The 25,715-nt window shown below is 38.4% G+C and overlaps 1 protein-coding gene across 1 annotated transcript; it reads right to left on the reverse strand.

Moving 5' to 3' along the window:
- Positions 1 to 19,958: 19,958 nt before the first annotated feature.
- LOC126603736 (uncharacterized) lies at positions 19,959 to 24,752 on the reverse strand. Its single transcript, XM_050270685.1, has 3 exons — positions 24,582 to 24,752; positions 24,047 to 24,182; positions 19,959 to 20,477 (listed from the first exon to the last, which is right to left on the reverse strand). The coding sequence occupies exons 1-2, from the start codon at positions 24,660 to 24,662 to the stop codon at positions 24,048 to 24,050; spliced, it is 216 nt and encodes a 71-aa protein (XP_050126642.1). The 5' UTR covers positions 24,663 to 24,752; the 3' UTR covers positions 19,959 to 20,477; position 24,047.
- Between the last annotated feature and the right edge of the window lie 963 nt (positions 24,753 to 25,715).

Genomic DNA, 25,715 nt, shown 5'->3' on the forward strand with positions numbered 1-25,715 from the left:
TGATGTATGAAGTTGGCATGAAATTGGCAGGCTTGGCACCTTTTGGCATATTCCAGGCAATCATTCATCATGCTTGGCCAGTAGTAGCCCATTGTTTTGAGCTGGAAGTGTAGCTTTGGTCCAGATTGATTCACTCCGTATACGCCTAAGTGTGCTTCTTCCATGGCTTGATTGGCTTCTTCCTCACCTAGGCATCTTAGAAGTACTCATTCAAAAGAGCGTCGGTATAGTGTTTCTTTGTAGTAGAGGAAGTGAGGTGCTCGTCAACGTATTTCATAGCGATGTCTAGGATCATCCAGAAGCTTTCCATGGTCAAAGTAGTCGATCAGCAGCTGTCTTCACTATTCAGTGTCGATTAGAAATATTGAGATGACGTTTGTGTCATTTAGTAGTATTTCAGTGACAAGTGGGATCACCCATCTTTGGCAAACTAGCACGTCTGCAACTTCATCTTCTCCTAGCACCATACTTGATGCTAAGTTAGCGAGAGTGTCCGCCATTTAATTTTCTTTTCTTGGCACATGTTCTAGCATCAAGGCCTCGAACCTTTGTAGCGGTTGAGTTGCTAGCCAGAAGTATGGGACAAGATCGTCTTTCCTCACTTCATTTCAGTCAAGAGTTGATTGATTATAAGTTTAGAGTCGTCATACACTTCTAGCGTTGTGATTTCCATGTAAATCGCCATTTGGAGTCCAATGATTAGTGCTTGGTACTTAAGGACATTGTTAGAGCACAGCTCGCTTAATCGGAAGGAAGAGGGTAGTACTTGTCTTTATGGTGACATGATTACTACTCCTGCCACCGCTCCGTCCATTCATGCAGATCCATCGAAGAACATTGTCCACGTCGGGAAAATGTTAACGTAGAACACCTCCTCGTCAGGCAAATTATCCAAGATTTTCCAATCGGCTGGGATTGAGTGATCTGCAAGGAAGTCCGATAAGGCTTGTCCTTTGATAGCTTTAGCTAAGATGTAGTTGATCTTGTATTGGTTGAGAAGCAACGCCCATTTAGTTAGTTGCCCTATCAGAACCGATTTGGACATAATGTACTTGACCAGGTCGGTTTTAGCAACCAAGTGGATGGTGTAAGCATGCATGTAGTGTTTAACCTTTTGGATAACAAAGACTAAGGCAAGGCATATCTTCTCAATTGGTGAGTAGTTGAGCTCGGCACCAGTGAGGGTTCTACATAGGTAGTAGAGTGCCCTTTCCTTTTGGTCTACATTTTCTTATGCCAAGAGTGCTCTAATGGAACCCTTTCGTGCAACAATGCATAGGATAAGCGGTTTTCCAAACACGAGTGCTCCTAAGGCAGGTGGGCTTGCCGAGTATCGTTTTATCCTCTCGAAGGCATTGCAGCAGGCGTCATCCCATATGAATGAAATGTCATTCTTCATAAGTCGACTGAAGGGTTAACAGCGTCTAGCGAGGTTGGAGATGAAGCATCTGATGAAGCTAAGATGCCCTTGTAGATTTTTCAGCTCATGTAGGTTCCTTGGCTCAAGCATGCTTTGAATGGCCTTGATCTTTGACTGGTCCACTTTAACACCACGGTGCTTGACAATGAAATCAAGGAACTTCCAAAAAGTGAAGCCAAATGCACACTTTAACGGGTTCATTTTGAGGTTGTAGTGTCATAGTATGTCGATCACCATTCGTAAATCCTTCAAGTGATCGGATCTCTTCATGGTCTTGACAACTACATCGTCTATGTAACATTCTACATTTTTTTGTAACATGTCGTTAAAGATCTTCTGCATTGCGTGTTGATATGTAGCTCCGGCATTTTTCAAGCCAAAGTGCATTACCTTGTAGTAGTAGGTACCTTTTGGAGTGCGGAAAGCTATTAGTTCCTTGTCTTCGGAAGCCATGCGGATTTGATTGTACCCAGAGGAGCCTTCCATGAATGAGAGTGCTTTGTGGCCAATGGTTGCATCCACCATGATTTCGATGATTGGCAAGGGAAAGTCACCTTTCAGGTAAGCATCATTAAGGTCATGGAAATCTACGCAATCACGTATTTGTCCAGATTTCTTAAGGACAATGACAATGTTGGAGATCTATTTAGGGTATTACACCTCTCAAATAAAGCCTGCTTCAATTAGCTTGTCAATCTCAACCTCAATTTGCAGGATGGGCTCGGATCGATAGCTTCTTTAAGTTTGCTTTATCGGTCGCTTTCCAGGCTTGACTGCAAGACGATGCACGGCGATGGTAAGGTCAAAACAGGGCATTTTTTTTATAGATCCAAGCAAAGACATCTTTGTACTCCAAGATCAATTGGTAGTACACCTTGATCTCATCAGCACAGAGTAATGCACTTACGAAGATAGGCTTTGGTTCCTCGCTTGTGCCTAGGTTGAGCTCCTTGAGATCATCAACTTTGGCTTGCCCCCCCATCTTCAAGCTGTGGTGGTTCAGCAGTGACGTCTTCCTCAAGGATTTCGTCTTATTTGTCTTCTTGGATCGGGATGTGGAAGGCGTCTTGGACCTCCTCTTCAGTGTCGTCCTCTTGGGCTTGTTAGCGTGAAGATTGGCCAATGTGGATGATGGTGCACCTTATTACCTTTAGCTGTAATTTTGTGTTAACCTCCAAGGTTGCTTGGCATTTCATCCTTGAAGGAATTGAGCTTCGAATGTCGTCCTTTTCTGCTAGACCGTTAAGCCTTTTTTCCTTTGGCATTGTCTTCTTTTTTCTAAAAGGCTTCTTGGTTTCTTCAAGTCTTTCCAAGGCCAACCATCATGGAGGAAAGGTAATTGTGTTGCTTTGTTTCTTAGGTTTTGACAACCTTTCAAACACAAAGCTTTGAGGTGTTGGCATGTTAAGCCATTTGAAAACAGAAGTTTGGTCTTGACCATCATTGTGATCAAGTGCCAAAATTCTAGGTTTTGAATGATTCAACCTATCGAACATTGACGTTCGAGGGGCGGGTTTAGGCTCCTCTTGATCTTGTTCAATGCTCACACTGATGCGTTGAGTGTTAGCATTTTTTTGCTTTGCTTGAAATCTTCACGGATGTATTTGGTGTGAAGCCAAGTCCAGCTCTATTGTTGTCAACTCCGTAACCATGCTCTTTCAACATCTTTTGAGTCTTGATGAGGTCATGTTCTTTGTCATTGACGGTGTTTGTATTCTTTCTTCCAAGATTTGAAGAGGAAGTGAAATCGTACCCAACCTTCAACATAAGTTTATAGGCGTTTAGGTTGAAACCTTCTACGGTCCTCTTGGTGGGAAGAGAGCTTGGTTCTGTCCCCTTCGGCAGGGGTTTTACGAAGCCTTATGGTGGTTTGGAAACTTTAGCGTTGCCTAGCTGTGTCAGAGGTAAAACTACATTTGTCTTGAGCAGTTTTACATCGTCCTTATGCAGCTGTGTGCCGGCTTTGCTTGTTCCAATTTCAAATGGGGATTGCCCATCCTTTCTTCTCGACATGGGAATGTATCTAAAGATAGGTGTTTTTTATCCTTTTGAGGGTGTCACACTCCCTTTGGTTGTTATGGGTTTGGTCGCCTTGGATCATTTTCACTCATTCTCGATAGAATTTTAAGCATTAGTGAATGGTGGACGGTACTACTCCATTCTCGTGGATCCAAGGCCTTCCTAAGAGCAAGCGATAGGAAGTTCTTGCATTAATCACATGGAATAATGTGCTTGACTTGAGGTCGCCAATGGTTATCTTAACTTGGATCATACCCATTGCTCTTTGTTCTCCTTAGTTAAAACCTTGGATTAGGAGGCGACTTCAGGATAGTTCATCCACCTTAATGCTGATTGTGGTCATTGTTGACTTTGGCATACTATTTATGGCCGATCCACCATCCACAAGCATGCAGTTGATTTTGTTCTCTCTCACGTACCCAGAGACGAAGAGAGGATAGTTGTGAGGCTTTGACCCTAGCAGCAAGTCTTCGTCAGTGAAGTTGATTGCGTTATGGGCGACACAGCACGTGGCCAAAGCTTCAAGCCTTCGTCCTTGCTTTCTTGCACCTCGTGGTTGTCGAGACTCGCCAAGACTGCTACTAGTGCTTTTCGCATCTCTTTGGGCAATCATAGTGCCTCCTCGATGCTAAAGTGTGCCGACATGCTTTCTTTGGGCATGACAGTTTTCTCTTCCTCGATGGTGATAACTTTTCCTTTTGAGGGCTCTTTTATCTTTATTTCAACCATATGGCAGGCAACGGTAGTGCACTGTCGGAAGAAGTCATTCAGGAAGTACTTGTGCAAGGAGACGGGAATGCGTGGCTCCTGCTTCATAGGTTCCCTAGTGTACGATTGCTAAGCAACTGTTACATTTCTTTTAGGCTTCCTATTGTTGCGGCGGCGGTGCTTTCTCCCTTGCTCCACCTTTGGCCCTGTGGCTTGTGGTCTTGGCTTACTTGTCTTTTTGTAGGTCACCAACATCCACCTTTTTTCATCATCGGTAGGTGCATCTTGGTTGTTTGCCCCCAGCGATGGTTATGCAGAAGGTGACGTGCAGCTTGAGCATGGACATGAGTGGGCATACGTCATGTTGCGAAAATTAGATAACCAAAATTAGGCTCATTACGTCTCGAATTTTTGTGCTCGCAAGTATACGAATCAAATGACAGTATAGCATATAAGCACGGATATTGTCCCACAGAGATCGAATTGATTCTAAAAATCTTACTAAATAAATTGAAACAAATTGTAATTGAGAAGCTTTAATGGAAAAGAGAGAAATTTGAAATTAAACTAAAAATGAAATATGACTTGAAAATAAAATGCATGAAATAATAAAATTAAAAACATAAGAAAATAAAACCTAGGGCATCCGAATTCACCGTAACCAATCCTACTTAATTCCCTTAATATGTTATGCGCAAGTAGTTCCCCAATATTGATGATCGATTTTCCCTAAATTAATCAACGGCCATGGCATATGGTTGCATCAAAAGTATCCTTACTTGTTAACCCGCTATGGCATCTAGATGAATTTAAACAAGTAAGAACCCATTAAGCTATATGGAAATCGTTAGAAAATCACACAAACCCTAATTGTATGGCATCTACAAATAGGTGGTTATGGTATTAATTGCAAGAAGCTAAACCCAAGTTAAGTATGGCATCTACTCAAACTTGCATCACGTTAACCTAATTTAAACCTAGATGGTGATCAAGCATCTAAATAAAAATCAAGCGCATTACGAATAGCAAAAGATACTCAATAAAGAAGAAAAACATGATAATAACAATGCAACAAGGCAATTAAATATTCATGATTAGGCTACATCGTAGCCCTAGCAAAGAAAAACTCCAATGTAGCTCTTCCTCTTTGCCCTTCCTTGCAGTAACCCCCTATGGGAAAATTTGTTGATTTTTTTTTTCCAGTCATACATCACTAGGAGAAGAAATCTCCTTATAACACCCACGACAAAGACAAGGAAAAAAAACGAACTTAACCCCACTAAAATCCTAACTAATGCACTTTACGTTCTTATTAAATAAAAAGAAAATAAACGAAAATAATAAAAACAAATAATTGTGTCTCTTCTTAAATCCATTGAATAGCACTCCCATGCCCATTTGATTTCCAAAACCATTGCAGTCTCATCTTCTTGTTGTAACGCATATGCCTTGGTGCAGTTAATTAGCCTCTTGCTCACTGGAATTACTCTAGACACCCAAAATGCTCATTTTTCACTTCATTTTTGCATAACTCTAGTATTTAATGCCTATAAATTAAAACAATATAAATTAGTGCATTTAACTCATTCATATATACAAAATTCAAGGAAATATATGATAAAAATATATGAAAATATGCACCCATCACGTCACTTGGAGAGGTACAGGATCGAAGGATCCAAACACAATCGTAGTAGTATGAGTTGCAACTGTGTCTTCAAGGTCAAGCTCACTTTGCCCTTGTTGTGCCAACTTCATGATGAGCTCTTTAAGGACGAAGCACTTGCCAACCAGATGACTCACGATACGATGGTATTTGTAGTACCTTAGATCGTTAATGTGATTCATCTCTTTGGGGTGCTTGGATTTAGGTAGCTCGATTATTTTCTTTTCCAACGGGTCGTCTAGCATTACGGCCACGTCAGAGTCTGGAAAGGGTACGTCTTCTACTCTAGTTCCCTCAAGGTGTTTTCGTACCTATCTTGGGTGCGAGAAGGCTCACCTCTCGTTAACTCCTTTGCATTGTTCTTGGAGGAGATCTTGACGAGCACGGATAAGGTCTTGATAAGGGTAGTGTTGATGGTAAAGGCTTCCTTGATAGGCTTCTTCCCAATCTTGTTTACCTTTGGGGCAAACACCTTATCCTTCTTGAAGTCGATGATCGGCTCATTCCTCCCCTGATTGGCAATACTCAACTCCATGTCATGGGAACAAGTTGCCAACTTCTTAAATGTTATTGGCTTTATGCCTTGGAAGATGTAATATAACCCCCAGTGCATGCCTTGAACACACATCTCAATGGCAGAGGTTTCAGAAAGCCAATATTTGTAATCTAGACTTAATGAACGTCATATATTGATGTAGTCGACAACAGGTTCATCCTTCCATTGTTTCGTACTTGTCAGCTACAGCATGCTTACGGTGCGGCAGGTGTTGTAGAAGCAGTTGAGGAATTCCCTTTCAAGCTGATCCCAGCTGTTGATAGACTCAAGCTCGAGGCTGGTGTACCAGTCAAAGGCATTACCTTTTAGCAAGCGCATGAACTGCTTGACGAGGTAGTCTCATTCCGTCCCAACATTGTTGCAAGTTTCAATGAAATGGGCAATATGTTGTTTGGGATTACCCTTTCCATCGAACTGCATGAATTTTGGCGACTGATAACCCCTTGGCATCCTCAAGGCGTCAATCTTCTTAGAGTAGGGCTTTGAGTACAGCCAGAGTCATGTGAGCTCCCTTTGTACTGCGTCTTGATGGCATTTGTGATCATTTCTTACAGCTATTGGATAGAAAGATATCTCATAAGTGTGGTAGCTTGGTCCACCTCCAGCTTCTCTTCAGCTTTCTCCACAAGTGGCTCATCTTCTTTGTTGGTTTCTTTCTTTGGTGGCTTAACCTTTAGGTTAGCTTTCTCGTCGTGCTGCGCCTTCAGACGATTGACGAATGTAGCAATATACAAGTCCTTTTCTTCCACGGTCTTTATCAACCTTATGATTGATTCACTCATTTTTACCAGCTGCTCCTCAATGGAAGTAACACTAGTAGTCATGACTTGCATGGCTACAGGATACAAACTACTGCTTGAGTTGGCATCGGAAGTCAACAACTCGAAGTACCTCATTGGGTTTTCTTCCCTTAGCGCCCTTAACGAGGCCAGGATGATCACGAGCTTGTGCCTCAGGTGCTCTTGCTCCTTTGGCAGAGTTGATGTAGGGATGGAAGGCACGGTAGAGAGAGCTTTTGCCTTACTTCGGGATGTGACGCCCAAAGTGCCACCACTTGAGGCAAGGATGTTCTTATTCTTCGCGTTGGTTGCGAGAACAGCTTGATCCTTTCTTGATGTCATGTAAGTTTCTTATGGATTTGAAGATAGAGATGAGAGGCAGAGAGGTCTCACTAGGCGTGCCAAATTTGTAAACATAAAAATTCTGTAACAAATGAAACGAGAACACGTGTACAAAGTAGATTTGTATTAATTTGAATTTATGGGTTACAATCTCTGTTTACAATTTATAGGTGCATAGGTTGTTGATCCAAGGGTCGCAATGACTTGATCTCGGACGAACGGTTGAACGATTACTCCAAGTTTTGAGCTTGAAACAATTCGTGGATGGTCTTTACCTCAAGGTGCGACAAAGATGATGTTGATGCGAGATTTCATTGATTCAAGGGTCTTGGTGACTTGATCTTGAAACAAACATCATTACAAGTTTTAAGCTTGCAACAAAGTCTTGAAGGAATCAGCATAGGTGCTTGTTGATTCTTCAAAGAATGCTTTGGCTTTGGTCAACAAAAAGCTTCGGCTTTGGTTGTGCGTTCTTCGAAGAGAGCTTTGGCAGTGTATTAGTCTTCAAAGATTTGTGCAGAGGTTCTTCTCAATGTGTAATTTTCAACCCCTTTGTGTGTCTTGGATCATTTTATTCATAGACTTCTAAAGCCATGCATTTGGATGGATTTGGCCTTGATTTGTGTCTTGATTCATCCATGGGAGAATTTACGCATGTTTTGTGTCTTAATTTCAGCCACATTCCTTATATTGGTCGAAATTTATAGGCCTTGTTGCCTATTTGTGACCAATCTTCAATTCTTGCTTGTTTTGTGAAGATGTTTTAGCTTTCTTTCCGGTTTTAGGAGCAATTTGGGCCCCTTGCCGATTTTAAGGAGATTTCTTCCTTTTGGCCAAATTTTGGGAAGGTTTTACACTTCCTTTGCTTAATTTGTGCCACATGTCATTAATGACTTGTCTATTTGTGATAAGTCATATGCCACGTGGAGCTTTGTGATGCATCATTTACATGCAACGAAATTTACATGTCTACAGTCCCTTTTGGAGAAGTCAAGTCAATGACAAGCTCTCAGCAGTAGATGAGCCCCACGAGCAGCAGAAAAAGTCATTGGTTTCTTCTCGGCCGAAGGCTCACAAGAAGGTAAGGAAAATCTCTTTTTTCCACCCTCGTTGGCAGTAGGCTCTACATCAACAATCGGACGAGCAAGTGCCTCATCCTTTATCTATTTTATCTTTTCCTTCGTAGGCAACCCACCTTTCTCCCAATGAAGATGACTGAGCAGCCAGCGCCACTCACGGTACTCAACAGGAATACCCAAGGCGATGTGCACTTTCTTCATATCCGTTGAAGTTCTTTGAGTTGAGCCAAATTCTAAATCTACCTCAAGTAAGAATGACAATTAGTAAACTAAAGTCATGGAGCAACTCAACAAAAATTCAAGCAGGCCAAGAATAAAGCAATTCATTTACCACTGATAAAGACAATTGGGACACACAGCTCAAGAGAAGAGCCAGATTCCCACTCTTCACTAACCTCTAAGGTGTCTTTTGCCCATTCATGATTACCTTTGCAGGAAACATCTAGCAGTCTATGGCAAGATCTCAGCTACCCCACACCTTCCTTGTGGCCAATTTCGAAGAAGTATCATAACTCATTTATGGTTAAGCCAAGATCAAATAACCTGCTTAAGTTCGAAAACCCCACCATCTCATGAATTGCATTCGAGGAACACTGAGTAAATCCTAACATGAAGTAGTACGGATGGAATTTGGTAGCTATCTTCCTAGCAGTGGCACCCTTACCGCATGGTTCATGGCCGTTATCATCTTGCACCCGCTTGACCCAAACCCCAGACGAAATTGCATGCTTGTACTCTTCAAGAAAATCCCGAAACAACTCGTTGGAATTGATCTTGACATGCACAGCCTTGAAATAGCCCACCTTGCCAGAAGAACCACCTTGATTGTACAAAGGTGGAGGATATTCGTCATTTTTGCAATCGGAGAAAGACATCTCAAAGTCCCTGCAAAAAGTACGAAGGAAGATATTTAGAAGCCAGCTTAAAAAAAATTAAAAAAAAAAGGAAAAGAAGGACCACAGAGCCCAGCGTCCCAACGCCAGGCCCTACAGCCTAGCTCATCCCTGCGACCAGGCCACAAAAGAGCCCAGCCCTCACTCTCTCTCTCTCTCTCTTACACGCGGCTCGCGCCGCTGAGCCCAACACAAGAGGAGGCCCGTGCCTCCCTCTTTCCTCCTTCGCTCGCCCAGCACTCCAAAAGTAGGCTCAAGCCTCTCGGCCCAAGTCACCAAGACCCGAGAACTGGCCTGTGCCAGTCTCTCCCACTCTCTCACCTCACGCCTACACGGTCTCACGCCTAGTGACCCCAAACGCTAGGCCCAAGTCGGCCTCTCCACGCCCTAATTCCCAATCACTTCGCCCAAGCTGAGCCATCCACCTGGCCCACGCCAATCGATTCCCACGCCACACCACCATGCTATCCACTGTGCACAGAAGCCCGGTGGCTCCCTTGCCGTGTGTCGCCCACACCTTCGGCCCTTACTAAGCCAATTTTTTCTAGTCCCAAGACTACCAAAAAATTCAAGAAGAAGAAAAATATCAAATTTTCCTTAGCTTGGTGCGGCACAGAGAAGAAGAACAACAACGAGAGATGATTCTTTGCAAGGGCAAGAGAAGAAGAAAGCTAAGGGAAGGGGAAGAAAAATTTCCTCTAGCTTCTCTTCCTTGTTGGAATGATGATTGCTCTCCGAATTTATTTAATCCCCTACTTAAGACATAATTAAATAGGTATTGGGGACAATTGGTTTCCTTTTCCTAGAAGAAGTCTATCTCCAAATCAAGAAAGAGTATCAAGTTCAAATTGGGAAACAACTTCACAAGCCCAAGCAACTTGGGATTTCTACACCTACTACCATTTTTCCGTGTGCAGCCTAGTAGGTGTGGGGGCATTTGTGGAGTCTAAAATAATCCCAAAAATTCTAGAGGCGGCACGTGGATTTTTTTGCTCAAGAAAGACAAGATCGTTCTCAATAAATGGACAGGCTCCTCAGATACTCTCATGCGCAGTTCACATCCCTGAAGGTCTTAATATATGAATACGACTACCCACAGCTCATCTGCCCTTGGCAAGGAAAAGTCAAAGCATTAAAGATAAGAATTAATTACCGAAATCCTATATTTAATACATTCACAATTAAAGATTGACTACAATCAAGTAAGTAGTCCCAATTTAAATCATTTAGGGATAATTACTCCATTATCTCAAGATATTATTTCATATTTAATATCTTGAGAATATTTCTCCATAATTTTGGCCAATAGGATGCCGCCACGTGCAGGGTAAAACCCTAACACTATGGTCGGCCCTATCCCTATAAATACCCCATATTCTACCAAATTTCAAAAGCTTTTGCCACCCTAAAAAAGCCCTAAACACTTTACTCTCTCAAAAAAACTGACTTAGGCATCGGAGATCCATTGGCCTAACCCCCCCCCCCCACCTCGTGGGTGCGTGAGGTTTAGGTCCTTGATCAAAGGTGTTAATTGTTTTGCAGGTACATTTTCGTCAAGACTGAAGATGGTGGAAATTTGCATCGCCATGTGCATGGAATGGATGGTGGAGAAAACAAGCTTGCATGGTGCAACACCTCATTCAAAGTATCAACACTTAATTAAGAAACCTTATTAGGAAACTAAATCTAGTAAATATTGTGTTAGATTTTTTGTACCGTCTTTTTTTTTCGCCTTTCACTCCAATCAATTATTTCCTTCTACAGATACGCTGCTACATTTAATTGCTTAACATGTCTGTGACATTAATTCATCATTATCGTTTACAAAATTAATTAGCTAATATAAAATCACAATTCTGTAATTAAGAAACCTCATTAGGAAACTAAATCTAGTAAATATTGTGTTAGATTTTTTGTACCGTGTTTTCTTTTTTTCGCTTTTCACTCCAATCAATTATTTCCTTCAACAGATACGGTGCTACATTTTATTGCTTAACATATGTGTGACATTAATTCATCATTATCGTTTACAAAATTAATTAGCTAATAAAAATCACAATCCTTTTTATTAGTGTGTCATAGGGTACAATTATATTTATATTCCTGGCTCTTAAAAGCTCAAAATCAACTTTGAATCCAACTCAGTTAATTTAATTTCTGTCCTCAAAGGTGAAATGGACCCTGAAGCTACGATCGCTTGCATCCTTTTTTCTTTTTCTTTTTTTAGTACATCAATATTTTTATACTAAGGGAAGAGGGAGTTCGGCAAAGCCACAAAATAGGCAACCTAATTTGTTATCGAATTCGTCATCCACAAAATTTGAACCTAAGACCTCTCACTTCCAAGTGAAGATGAATATCATCATACCGTAATACTAAATGGCCGTTTGCATCCTTATTGATATCCGTAAGTTAGCTTTCCGAATGGATTCCATCGATTTGCTTTTGTGCCCCACGCTTTCAATAGGGCGGCTCAACCGTAAGGGTCTTCATAGATAGGACTTATTGTTTCTTGAATTTCTATTCAATACTCTTGTTGAGGATATTGCTATTCGAATTTATTAATAAATCCTATTCTATCGTTTTGACAAAAAAAAAAAAAAAAAAAAAAATCTTTGATTTTATTTTGTCATCAACATTTGCAAGCTGAATAATCATTTGACCTTCGCATATGCAAATGGATATTTATGTCGTTTTATGGCATGTAATAATCTGATTTTGAGTAGTGTAATTTATACCACTTTTCTTTTGTCGCCTTCCACCTAAGCTGTGCAAGAAAGGGCCAAAGTTAATCCCATGGAACAATGAAGCTTCATAGGGTTTTTTTTGTCCAGGTGCAGGTAGTCTGCATTTTCACGGACATGTCTATTTTACCGATCCTCTCTCCGAGACAATGTCCAGATCGTTACACCTTTCGTGCGGGTTAGAACTTACCCAACAAAGAATTTCACTACCTTAGGACTGTTATAGTTACGCCCGCCGTTCACCAGGGCTTCAGTTGCCGACTCCCCTATCATCAGGTCACCAACTTCCTTAACCTTCCAGCACTGGGTAGGCATGAATTTATTTTTTATCGTTTTTGTTTCATTAGAATTTTATTCTACTTGATTGTAATTGATTCTTATTCAATCCGCAGGAATAAACTTAGGGACGAATAAGCAAAATAAAATAAGAAAAATAAGGTGTATAAACAGAAGTTCAGTTTATACACCTTATATTTCTTATTTGGACAAACCAACTAGACTAGTTATGATATCACATTGATAACCTCTACTTGTGTCCTAGCTCGTGTGAGAGCTAAACTTGCCTCAATTGTTTGTCTCTTGCCTTCAGCTTTCCTCAAATTAGCTTCTGTTGTTCAAGAGTTTGTTGAGCTTCTTGTGGATCAATGTCACTACCCTTCCCTGCATCATTCACTAAAACCATGATCTCATTATTGCCTATTCTAGCAAAACCACCCATTAGAGTCATCGTTAACCATTGGTTGTTAAGGCGTATTCTCAAAATACCGATATCTACAGTTATGGCAATAAGCATGTGATTTGGTAATACCGAATCCTAAACGATTCAATTCGAGGCAGTACACAAAGATTTAGGGTCATTTCTTCAATTTACTCTCCATTTCTAAGTTGCTAAGGTCGTAGCTTTCGCAGTAGCTTCATTGATGTTACCTACCAAATAAAAGACCTGCTCAAGAAGGCCGTCTAATTCTCCAGAAATGATCAATTTAAACGCTCTAATTGTTTCTGCTAGACCAACATATTTTCCTGGGAAACTGGTAAATAATTCTACTACGAAAAAAGGTTGTGATAAGAAACGCTCAATTTTTCATGCTCTTGCTACGGTTAAGCGATCTTCTTCAATTAGTTCATCCAACCCAAAAATAGCTATAATGCCTTGAAGTTCAAATATTAATAATTTTTTAGAGCTGTTAAGTCCACCCCCCAATCCTATTTCCCTACCCCTTTTTTAATTTATTTTTAATGACATCTTTACCCTCCATGTCAAATGACATAAATACCTAAATAATTTAGAACCATTCTCTCTCCCTCTTTCAAACCTTTCGCAGTCCATCTTCACTCTCTTGAACTCCACAAATATTCTTATCCATAATTCTAACCCAATTTCTTCTCTTTGTTTTTGCAAAACCCAAAAAGATCCAACTTCTTTGAATTTCATTTTGTTGTTAGCTGCTACTTAGGTATAATTGAAAGGAAAAAAAAAATGTGAAAATTTGAAAGTTTAGAAGAAAAACGGAGAGCCCAGCAATAAACTCCCCACATCCATGAGCTACCCACCCCATCCAATTTGACGGCAGCCATCCCCCACCGGCTTGACACTTCAACCTAATCTTTACCGTCCTCCATCTCAAACGAACTTACAAATAATAAAACTCAACTTCAACCGTGGATGTCACTCATCCTCCTCCTCCTAGTCAAAATGGGCCACTTCAAGGCCTTCCCCTCCAAATTTCCAAAGAGAAAAAATTGTTTCCAGTAGGAAGGTGGTTGTTGTTGAATTGAGTCGGATGATGTTAATTGTATCTAGGATATTTTAGGAATAACAGTGGGTGGAGAAAGAGTATTAAGTATTTTTAACTTTCTATGGTGGGTGAAATTATAAGGTGAGTGGGAAAATAGGACAATGGGGTGGGTCTAGTAACACTAATTTTTTCCTATTGAAACTTATTATGAACTATTAGTAATTATTGACATTGTAAGAACCAAATGAAGAATAGAGAAAAAAATATAGAAACCAAGCATGCGTACCATTTGTGACAAACCTCATTTATGACGGACGATTTGTGTTGCATAGCATGGATGGTAGAAAAGAACAAGCTTGCACGGTTAGCATTTGTGATAGACTCCGTTCAGGATGGATGAGGTGTGTTGCATAAAATAGATTGTTGAGAAAAACAAGCTTGCATGGTTACCATTTGTGCCTCAATTAAAGTATCAATACTTAATTAAGAAATCTTATTTAGGGCACTAAATCTAATGAACATCCTGTTAGATTTTGTATACCCTCTTTCTTTATTTACTTTTCCATCCAATTATTATTTTTCCTTCTACGGATATGACGGTACGTATTATTGCTTCACAAATCACAATCCCTTTTCATTTCTTTCAAAAAATTATAAAAATCCACAAATCCGACATTAACTCATCCTTATCTTTTGCGAACAACCTTCACTTCTGGGCCAATGAACTAAAGTTGACTAGAAAAGGTACATTTTTATCAACAAGAATTTGTTGACAAATGTTAAAAAAGGAACAATTAGAGACAAATCTCGCATGCATGCATATTTAAGGAAAGGGTGACGCATATTTAAGGAAAAGCTACGGGGTCTATGGCGTGGCAAAAGAGTCCGAGTGCTTTCAGTTACAGAATCTGGCCATTTTAATTTCCTTCAAATTTAAAAATAAGGGAAGGTGTGAAGAAACTCGTGTGGATCACTTCTTTGGCTTAAGACCACTGAAACCCAGGTTACACTTGTACATGCATGCAAACGCCCGGATTGGCCAATGTTTTTGTACTCATGTCTTACTTTGTACTACCACACAAAGTTTCAAAGTTAGCTTTGTGCTTTTTACTCATATACCTACGGTGAATTATAAAATAACAATGTGGAAAATATGTTAAGCATCAATGAATTAATCCCATAGGAATTTAGGTTATGTGAATTAACAAATGAGACTTTCCATACAAAACTCAAGCATACTAACGAAATGTGGATGAGGTTGAGGAACAAAATGTTAATTGACACGCGTAAGTATCGAGAGTACCTAATCAATGCGACATATTGATGGGTTAACGAAACTAATGTTTATGGACACACGTAAGTATTGGAAGTTAATCAATCATTTGAATTGATAGTTACATACACGTTTAAAAAAGAGAAGCGCTATTCCCGCTCCGTTTATATTGCACTCCATATTGCCGGCAAATTTTGCGCGTAGTGTATATATAAGTAGTAGAAAGCGCGCGAAGTACACCATTTTGAAAATAAAAAAATTATGTACTCATAGTAATATATCAAAACCCTTTTATCTTATTCAAACCTAAATAAAGTGTGTTCTCTATAACCTTTTTGGTTCTTAAAAATAAGCCTCTCACTAACTTCCAGATTAGAAAAAGAAAAAATGTTACACTTTGGTTTATTTTCCGAGTTCAAATGTTAAAATTTTTACCAGCTGACCTCGTTTATTTTTGTGACACATATTGGTTTATTTGGCTATAAATAAGCTATAGCTCTCACCCATCTGAAGATACAAACAACTAGTTAATTTATCTTGAGAGTGTCTTCCCGTTCACAACTAGCCAGAGGTATTCACTTTCCCTTTTACTCCTTTATCAGTCACCATCTCCATCCTTCTCTCCTTTCTCCTATAGCTAGAAGGTTAATGCGTGCCCTAGGCCAAAGTAGCACCCCTACGCCTATTTTATCTTTGTGTAATTTTTTCAATAAAATTTTTCATGTTTAATTTCACAGTTTTAGATATACATCACAAAATTGAAATGGTAATATACTAATTCAAATTGTCTATTTTATCATTCAGGAATTTGTGGAGTGTGAAGCGTGTATTCTAAGGTAATTCACTAGAATTTCATAAAAATTAAATAATAAAATAAGAAGTACGAATTTGAAATTTTTATTACTTTTTGGCTTGGTTTCTTTGCAAGATTGATTCAATCTATTTGTTTGTTGGCCTTGGATCTCCTTTTATATAATTTTTTTTCTTTTTGTTGTCCATTTCAAGGATTTCATATAGCAGGTAGCTGCAGGTGTGATCCTTTCTGATGTCCAAAAGTAAAGCTTTACGGGAAAGGGATCCTCTGCGGGTCCCTTCTACCAAGTTCACCAAGTTCATCCATCCGGGTTATTGAAATTTGATCCAACAGCTACAAACAGGGGATTCCTTTAAAAGTTATAATAATTTTAGCCGTTGGATCAAATTCCAATGGACCAGATGGATGGACTTGGTAGACTTGGTGAAGAGATCTGGAAATTATCCATTTCTAGTTTTATGGGAGAGAGAGAGAGAAAATCCTTCTGTTTTCCTTTGGTTTTTTTGTCGAAAGTAATTTCTTTGGTTATATCGGTTTAAGTGGCTGGCCCTTAATTTGCCTCCATCTGAGCAAAGTCAAAGTATTCCTTCTATCAAGTAATGTGCCAGATGTATTTCATTGTGGGGGGGGGGGGGGGGGGCGCTGTCTAGTTTAAATATTTTTTTCATTAAAAAAAAGAAAATTAAATTCGAAAAAAAAAAATTCCCAGCCAACCTTTATAAATTGGGTGGTGTGGTTTGACACATTTTGCATCATATAAATTGTTATTATATTATTAATTAAATTTTATTTGAATTAAAGTACTAATTTGATGGTAGCACATTATTTGGTGTAAAAATTTAATATGGCTAACATTATTCTTTATAAATTTCCCTTTCTTTTGTTTTCTTTCATTTTTTTTTTTTTTTTTGTGTGTTTTCCCTTCGAAAGGATTCAACCCCATGAGAGGGATGAGCTCGGTCAACTAATATCCTAACTCAAAAAAGACTCACCTCTCACTAAATAATTTCGTATATAAGTTATATGTTTATCATATATATATATATATATATATTAATTTTAGGCAAGATCGTTTGGTTTTAAAAATTTTGTAATTTTATTGTTCGATGGGCTTTTTTATTATTTTTTTAATACTTTAGGTGAATATATTTAATCACATAAATGCCATGTAATTTGAATGGATGACTTGTCTTTAGTCTTTACTGCCAAATCCAATGTACAAAATGTAACTATAAAAGAATTTCTATATTTTTCGAAGTATTAGGGTTTGGTTCTGTCCGATTAATTTTAACTCACTCTCCCAGTAAGAAATGTAGACTCCGCAAATCTAGTATTTTATCGACAATTTTGTGTTGGTTTTTTTATGTGGTATTTAAGGAATAATATGGTTATCTATAAACACCACTTACTTTATATAACAAGACATTTATGCTTGTTTGTTATCCCAAAAAGACAAATATAAGTTATGCTTTTTCCTAATGAAAGAAAATGTATATGAGCCGGTTTGGCTACGTTTGGGTAAGATATTTATAATCTCCTCTATCCAATTTTTTGGGGTTTATTTTTTACTAGCTTGGTTTAAAACGGGACATGGAAATCTCTCATCCAAACATAGCCTTAATCTATATAATATCGTTGTCCGAAAGTTTTTCTTTGCTCAAGTGATGTTTGGATTCATGAGTGTGACTTGAATAACAAAAATATAATGTGGAAAATCAATTTAATGAGTAATTCTCGTCAGTGTAACCAAACAGATTTTGACCTACGTACACACATGCAATATTTGTAGTAATATCAATTTAAATATAAAGCTGACTTCTTGTTTGAAACTGTGATCAGAAAGAATCAGATGGAAGGTGATCAGTCGGCTGGCCTTGGACGTGATCCATTCGAGTATCAATTCAGCTTGTATCATCATGACAGTAATAATCCCTTTGCTAACAATCACAGCATGCAAATACCGTCAATGGAGAACAATGCTGCGGTGAAAGTCTTACTCATGTTCTTTTCTCTTTTTGTTAAATTTGTAACACTTTCTCTTTCACTAGTTTAGTTAACCAGTTTACAAGATACGATATTTGTCATACATAAATCATTTTACGTAAACTATTAGTAAATGTGATATAAGTAGTTGTATATTGCTAATTATTTACGACAGAATGTGATGGTGTAGCAGGAACATGTTGTTGACTTGGAATCATCAACCGATAGCCCTCAGCCTATGGATCCGATAAAATCGACGGAGACCCTCACAGAGACGGAATTCAACTTTTTAAACCCTTCCCATGAACAACCTGCAAACTTGGCACCAAATGAGATTTCATTTTCTGCTCTATTTGCTGAGGCAATGGAGAATAACCCGCAAATAATAGTATGTTTCGTTTACTCATTTTGAATTATTTGCCAAGTAAAGATTATCGACTGTGTTGGAATTCATTGGTATGTGACGGATCTCACGTAATTTTAGTAGACCTCACGTAGTGTTAGATTTCAATGCAATGCGTTCAACCAATCTAAAAATTGTTCTAACGAAATAAAGTTTTAGAAGTGGAGATGACTCTGGCCTAGTAAAGGAACAAAATCATGATGATTCCATAATTGTATAGACTTCGGGTATAATAAAATGGTTTTGGATTTCGTTGTCTTTGATTAACTCAAAGCAAAGATATGACATGGATATACTCCAAACCCTAATCAACTAATGTGGGACATTTGGAACAAATTGTTGTCCTAACCTTTGAGAATTTTACAAGTTTAATTATAAGTGCATTAGTAGTATAAGCATTGTTATTCAAATTAATTTGAATGGGAGCAATAACTTGTTTTCTTTTTTCATTGATGTTTATTAGGCTCAACCAAATCCAGAAGAGTTAATCCCTCCGATTTCTAATGCTCCGAACTTGTCATTGCCGCCGCTGCCGGAAGTTACATTTAATCATCTACTTAGAGGAGCATCCCAACCCTATCCTCCATACATGGTAAAACACTAAACGTAATTTGACTTGAAAGGTAATTTGTGAGATAATTTGATACGTTTGCTTAAAATAATCAATTTAACCCATATTTACTTGGATTCGCATTTGAATGCGTGACCTGGACTAACAGTCTAGCAACGTAACATGCCGAAGTTTGAAATTTATAAACCATCTCTCAACCCCATTTCAAGTTTGTGACTTCATATTGTAATAGTATCAACCCCTAAAAGATACGGTTTAGCATCACCTACCTATGAAGAAGGTTCAATTCTATGTATTCCAAGATTAAAAATGGTTTTGTGATGTTTTTCGGGTTTGCTTATTTTCTATTGATGGTTATCTTTTTATATTTATATTATAATTTTTTTGCATCTTTACATAGGAGGAGCTGGAGCTCGGTTCATCAGCTGGAAATAACTGGTCCGGTCTGAATCCAGCAAATTCAACCCAAAACTTCATGCCTGGAGCTGCTGTATTTCCAAGCTATCAGTCCTCTAGCCCTCTTTTTCTATATCCTCAAAACCAGAGTGAAAGAACACGGTTCTTCTTCAATCCTCCCATGCCAAACAGTGCACCGGAGTATCGTCCGGTGAGTATAATAGCTAAATGATATTATTGTCCTTCCATTTAAAACTAACATTAATGTTATTATTATACTATTCTATCAAGCACAAAAAATAAAATGACATGTGATTCGCACGCATCAACAATTATCAGTCGTGATGCTGGACGGAAATTGGGTTATTTCACCTCCCAATTTCCATCCTACACCAAGTCGTCTACGAACTACGATATGGCTTGATAATTAGATCACCATTGACTATCTATTGACGTTTTGATGAATAGATGTATATCGGTAATGTTATGGCGGAGCCATTTCATCAAGAAACCAATCCAGTTGTTCACCCCTATCCCCAACAGGAGCAATTGCCTCTGTATGTCAATCACACATTCTTTTCAACAAAAATTCATTGGAATAACTTTCTAAGCATAATTTCTGATTTTATGACAAATTTATTGATGCTTAGGTCTCTAACTTTGGGGCCCAATCAATATGGAACAAGAACAGTGAGCTCTCGGTTTAAACCCTTCAAACACTAGCGTAAATGAGAAGTGATTTCCCCACTCGATTCCTCCTGCGCACACTGCTCTGTTTATTTCTGGTCATTAGACTGAATTACAAAAGAGAAGGTATAGACAGAAACGAACAGAAGTGTGCAGAAAGAGAAAATGGATGTGCGGAAATCAGTTCCCAAACAATTTCAGTTTCATTTTACTTCACCAAGAAATTTGATCAAATTGATACTACTGTTGTATACAACTTGTTTTCTATGAGCAGATGATGGCAGGCCTAGGTGGTGAGAACCAGAGGCCATCCTACCTCAACCAGCAACCAGCTGCTCTCTTCTATCCCCAGTGTGTCAATTCCGCTACACAGCTCTCGACTCCATCAGGGTTTTGGTACATGACCTGACATAATCACAATCTTGGTTTAGTTCTCTTATAACATTGACGTATGGTTAATTCGATATGATGATTGAATTTAGGCCTCAACATAATCAAGTTATACAAGGTGATGGAGCTTTTAACCCACAAGGGAACAACTTCGTACCCTATGGAGCCGCACAAATAAGGTACAAATAAATCTAATATTGCAATGTGAACACGGAAACATAATGTTTAGGGGCACTTTGTTAACTTGTTTAAGTATGCATCGGATTTAGGCCCCAAGCCACCCTACAGTTACTGAATCCGACACAGCGGGCAAATCAGCCACAACAATTGAATAGGCCCCAATGCACCCAACAGTCACTGAATCAGGCGCAGCCGGAAAATCAACCAGAACAATTGAACAAAAGCCCGCAAAATACTTTTCCAGCAGGAGAATTTGGGTACCTGATCTAACTTTGTTCTTTCCTAATTTATGTATCAAAATAGTTTTATCACGGAAATTAACAATCGATCATGGACATAAACCTCATTGTATATATTATGCATTTAGGCCCTGGATACTGGAATCATCTTTGGTAAGGTAATGCAACATTACAAATTATATTTTCTCCAATATCAAAGATGGTGCTTTCTGTAATGGATATTCAGTAACCATAATGGTAAAATGATGAAAAGCATATCGTAATACAGTTCAATCTTAATTTTGAAATGCAGGGCCCTGCCTCAACAACAAGAACAAACTAACAAGGGAAAGGCCATCCTTGTGCACGAGCCACAGAATTCTAATTCTAATCCTCTCATGCAGTCTGGGTGAGCAATCAAATGTTTAATTCTCCTATGAATCTATATATGAAAGTGTATACTGCAAAAAAGTTGGGGGAAATTGGTAAACAGAATGATTATCAATGGTCGAAAATGTGAATAGTAAGTAGGTTTTATTGCGTTCAAATTAAGGTTCTTCCTATACGTCTTCCTTAGGCCTCAAAAAGTGGCTAAGTCACTACCTACTCTCCCTATCCCTGTAAGGCCGAGGCCGTCTGTGCTACCTACCATAGCTGATCCTCCACATCACAGCTCCGCACCTTCCAAAACTCAGATGCCTTTTAGGTACCTGCATGATCCTCAATTGCTTATATCATCTATTCTTTCAAGGAAAATAGACAGAGAAGCACGGAACATATCATTTATTTTATTTTAATCATAAGTATCTCCTGGGAAAAATACTTTTATCTTCATGCTCTTATTGAATTCTTTTTTGTAGGCTTTCTCCCATCCAACTTGAAGAGACAATGAATCAATCAAATGTTACAAGTGATCGCAGTTCTCAGAGGAGCAGTCAACTACGGAGCTCCCCAACTGAGAAAGTACGAGCCTTCCTCACTCATAACTTAAATAAGTTTCTTTTGAATCGATAATCAAATATCCTACATTCTTTCATTGGGAAAACTATAACTATCACACTGGTTTCGAGTTTCCAACCAACATGAATCTTCACCAAGCAATTTCATAGTAGTATATATTGTAAGAACTCTACTTTTGTAAGTAAAGGGGGTTTTCCTATCGACATAAGCAGTCTTGGATGCACATTAGAGAAAGATTCTCTTGATAAGTGGTTTCTTTTCTTGAGTATATTTTGTAAACAAGAGCAATTTCTGAAGAAAAAGAACATGTTTTAGGGAGAGACACCAGAACAGCTGGGATTTTCTGAAAAACGTGGCAAACGACCAGAAGGAGAGTCATCCCCGGCCAAACGCTCCAAGGTATCAACTTTTCAGTACTGCAGTGTATTAGATTTTGCAAGGGTTTAACTATGGAAAAGGGTTTCAGAATCAATATTGTATTATCACTGATGAAACCATCTTTTCACAATATGGTCAAATGCAGAGGAATTCAGCAGCTTCTAGTCGTAGTGGAGTCAACAGGAGTACTTTTGAACCGCAAGAAAAAAAATTGGATCTATTCTCCAATTTTTTCGTTCCTACTAATCCAAGGTATTTGAAGTTTTATTGAGTGATGATCATTCTGTTCTCGGTAAACTTCAAACTTATTACAGTTTTTATGGTTGCCTTTCAGACCAATGAAGAATAGTCATTATGATCCAGCATTTGAGGCGATGGGACTGCCTATTGACCCTCATATTCGAATGTTTCTAGCAAGCCAACAAAATCCTCCTGCAAAGAAATAATCGGCTTGGTCACCTTCAACTTGTCCAGCAAGAGTTAGTCCGGCCATGATTTATAGTTTAATGTGAATTAATAAAATGCCAGTGTAATTCTGACATAATAGTCCTTGATAACTATTTAAGGTCTTTCCATAAGAATTTCTTAAAAGGTTCTTAAATATTTTATTTAAAGTTTTTACCAAAAAAAAAAATTCTATCTAGTCAGTTCTCATGTATGCAGATGCTTTAAATCTATATACAGTGATGATTTTTAAATTTTATGGCTGGGGAAAGAAATGAATAAGAACACATCATCCCCTTAGTTTTAAGGACAAGGTGGTGCAATAGGTCAAATGCCAATAATTACGAAAATTGGTAGAACATTCTTTGTTACGAAATAGGAAAACCAGTATGTTATTGTTTCTTGGCATAATATTTGATTAACTGGAAGGGAAGTGTACCATGAGTCCATGACTAAGAAAACTCAAGGTCATACTAGGTAACCAGTGCAGTAGCCACAAAGAACATATTTGGTAGAGATAGAATAGACATGAAACCACAGATACATTCGAAAGGAAAGCATACTAGGCATAAATCGATTCGTACAAACAATCGTCCAAATAATCCTTAAGCATTGAGCTTGTCTAGGGAGGTTTAATTACCACTTGTAGTAACAAAGAAATAATAGGATCGCCTGGAAGTGATGCAAAATAGAAGAGCAGGTGTTTTCTTCTATTGTGGAGGTTGTTAGGGGTTTGTAGTCCGATTCTTGTCAGGGATACTCATACTCGCGTATTCCTGAATCTATGTTCAGGATTCAAATAGAGTTCGGTTCTTCGACCAAAAAGGGAAAAAAAAGAGTTCGGTTCTGGTTTTCCCAGGTATTTTGCTGCAGAGATGGTAAATTTGTTTTATGTATGATGTTTTTCTCGGCTTTTAACCCGTTAGCCTGCTGTGGTATTTCTGAACTAAGAGTCCTCGAATAAGATTATAGTTTTTTCTCTTTCCTAAAGCTGGTTGGGATTTTGCCGGTAGGTCTCGGGTTCGAGACTTGGGAGCAGCCTCTCCATAAATGGGGGTAAGGCTAGCCGACATCCACCTCTCCCAGACCCTGCGTAAAGCGGGAGCCTTGTGCATTGGGTACGACCTTTATTGTGTGGTACACAAATCAATGATATACAAACATAGTTTACTAATAATTTCTAGTACATCCAGTCCTTTCGAGAGTTAAAATCAAGGAAAGGAGATGCATGGAGAGAAAGCGTGATATTATCTCAACTAGGTTCTGATTACTCACTCGACTTTCATTTCAGAAACACCCAATAACATAATCCAGATCAGATAATAATATATTCTAAAATCTATCCACCAGTTTAACTAATTCAACAAAAATGAAAACAGAATCTCTCTCTTGACAAAAACTAACCTCAATAAATAGTGTTATCAAAAACCCAAGGTTCGTGCACGAAAAGCTCTCGGCCATTCATTGGCACTGTCCCTGCAGCAATGTCATCCGCGCGTTTCCTCTCTGCTTCAGCTCTTCTGGCAGATGCATCATCATCCTACCAAAAAAAAAGAAAAAAAAAAAAACAATTCAACATTTTACTACACACCAATCCCATTAGTTCCACCAACATCAACCATAAACAATTACAAACACCCCGAAAACAAGAACTCGAATCATATTCGACATTGCAATTCCACAAAAATCAGACACACACAAACACACAATACACATTAAAAAAGAAATAAAATGTTCACAAACATTTGCATATCAAACCAACCTTCGTTAAAGCTAAATTAACATATTCTAAACAATCTAATCCATAATATGTAATGTATATTATCACCATATCATACCAAAAATAGAAAAAGTAATGGGAGAAAACAAAACCCTAGCCCCTACAAATCCAAAGCCAGAAAATAAAAAAAATTAGGAGAAAAAAAAAGAGGAGAGGGACCTTCTGGCGTTTCCAGGAGAGGAACTGGTCCTTCGTCATCGACCTCGGATTCTCAACTTCCTTAATTTCTTCTTCTCCCATTGTCGTTGATGTTTTTTTTTTTTTTTATCCTTTCGTTTTCTGGGATTTTACTTTCTGTTCCAAACTGAGGTCCGAGGGTCTCTCGTCGGCCATGGTAGTTTTATTAGTATTCTTTGACGCGGTGAATTTGTTGAGACGTCGGGGCTGGGGTCAACTTACGACCAACGACGTGTCGTTTTTTAAGGCTAGATCGAAGCCTACAAGAGCTAGACTTGCAGCTAAAAGGCATAAATAAAGAGAAGACTGCTATTTTTATAAGGAACCGGATCTCCTCCGAACCCAAAAAAATTGAGCCCAAATATCAAATGATCCGGATCATTAAAATTTGATTCAATAGTTATAATTATTATAACTTTTATAAGCCTCCTGTTTGTAGTCATTGGATCAAATTTCAATGACACGGATCATTTGATGAGTGGACTTAGTTCCTTTGAGTCCGAAGGGGATCCGGTTTCTTTTGATAAAACCACCGCATCAATTGCCATCATAAATTTATTTGAATACTACTTGTTATAGTCAACTCAGTAAAGCAACTTCATCCCTAAAAACTAATAGTCAAGAGTCAATTTTATCCACCCAAATGAATATTAATTTACTGTAATGAATACTAATTGTCCAAGTGCATATGCACTCTTAAAGTGAATTGCATAGTCTTAAAATATTTTATTTTTAATTTCGGATATGATTTTTAACCAATCTTGTCACTTGTCATTATCCGAAAGTACAATTTTGTGGATAGATTTCAATGTAGAATTTTAACCAATTTCGTTGTGCCATATGTCATGATTTTGTAAGAATTTTATAGATAAATTTCCGATAAGATTTTGAACCAATCTCATCGCACCACGTTTCACTATCTGTTTAGAATCCTTTAGAATAGATTTTGATAAGATTTTCAACCAATCATGTCGTGCCACGTGACATTATCTACAACCTTATCCTTTCTTTTTTTTGTCCATATAAACCCCACGTCCATCCTAATTCATACACCAAACTCAAACTAGCTCAGAATCCTATATTTTATAAATCTTGAGTTTTTACAATCTCTTCTTC

This window comes from Malus sylvestris, chromosome 15, assembly GCF_916048215.2.
Source record: "Malus sylvestris chromosome 15, drMalSylv7.2, whole genome shotgun sequence".
NCBI classification, from domain to species: domain Eukaryota; kingdom Viridiplantae; phylum Streptophyta; class Magnoliopsida; order Rosales; family Rosaceae; genus Malus; species Malus sylvestris.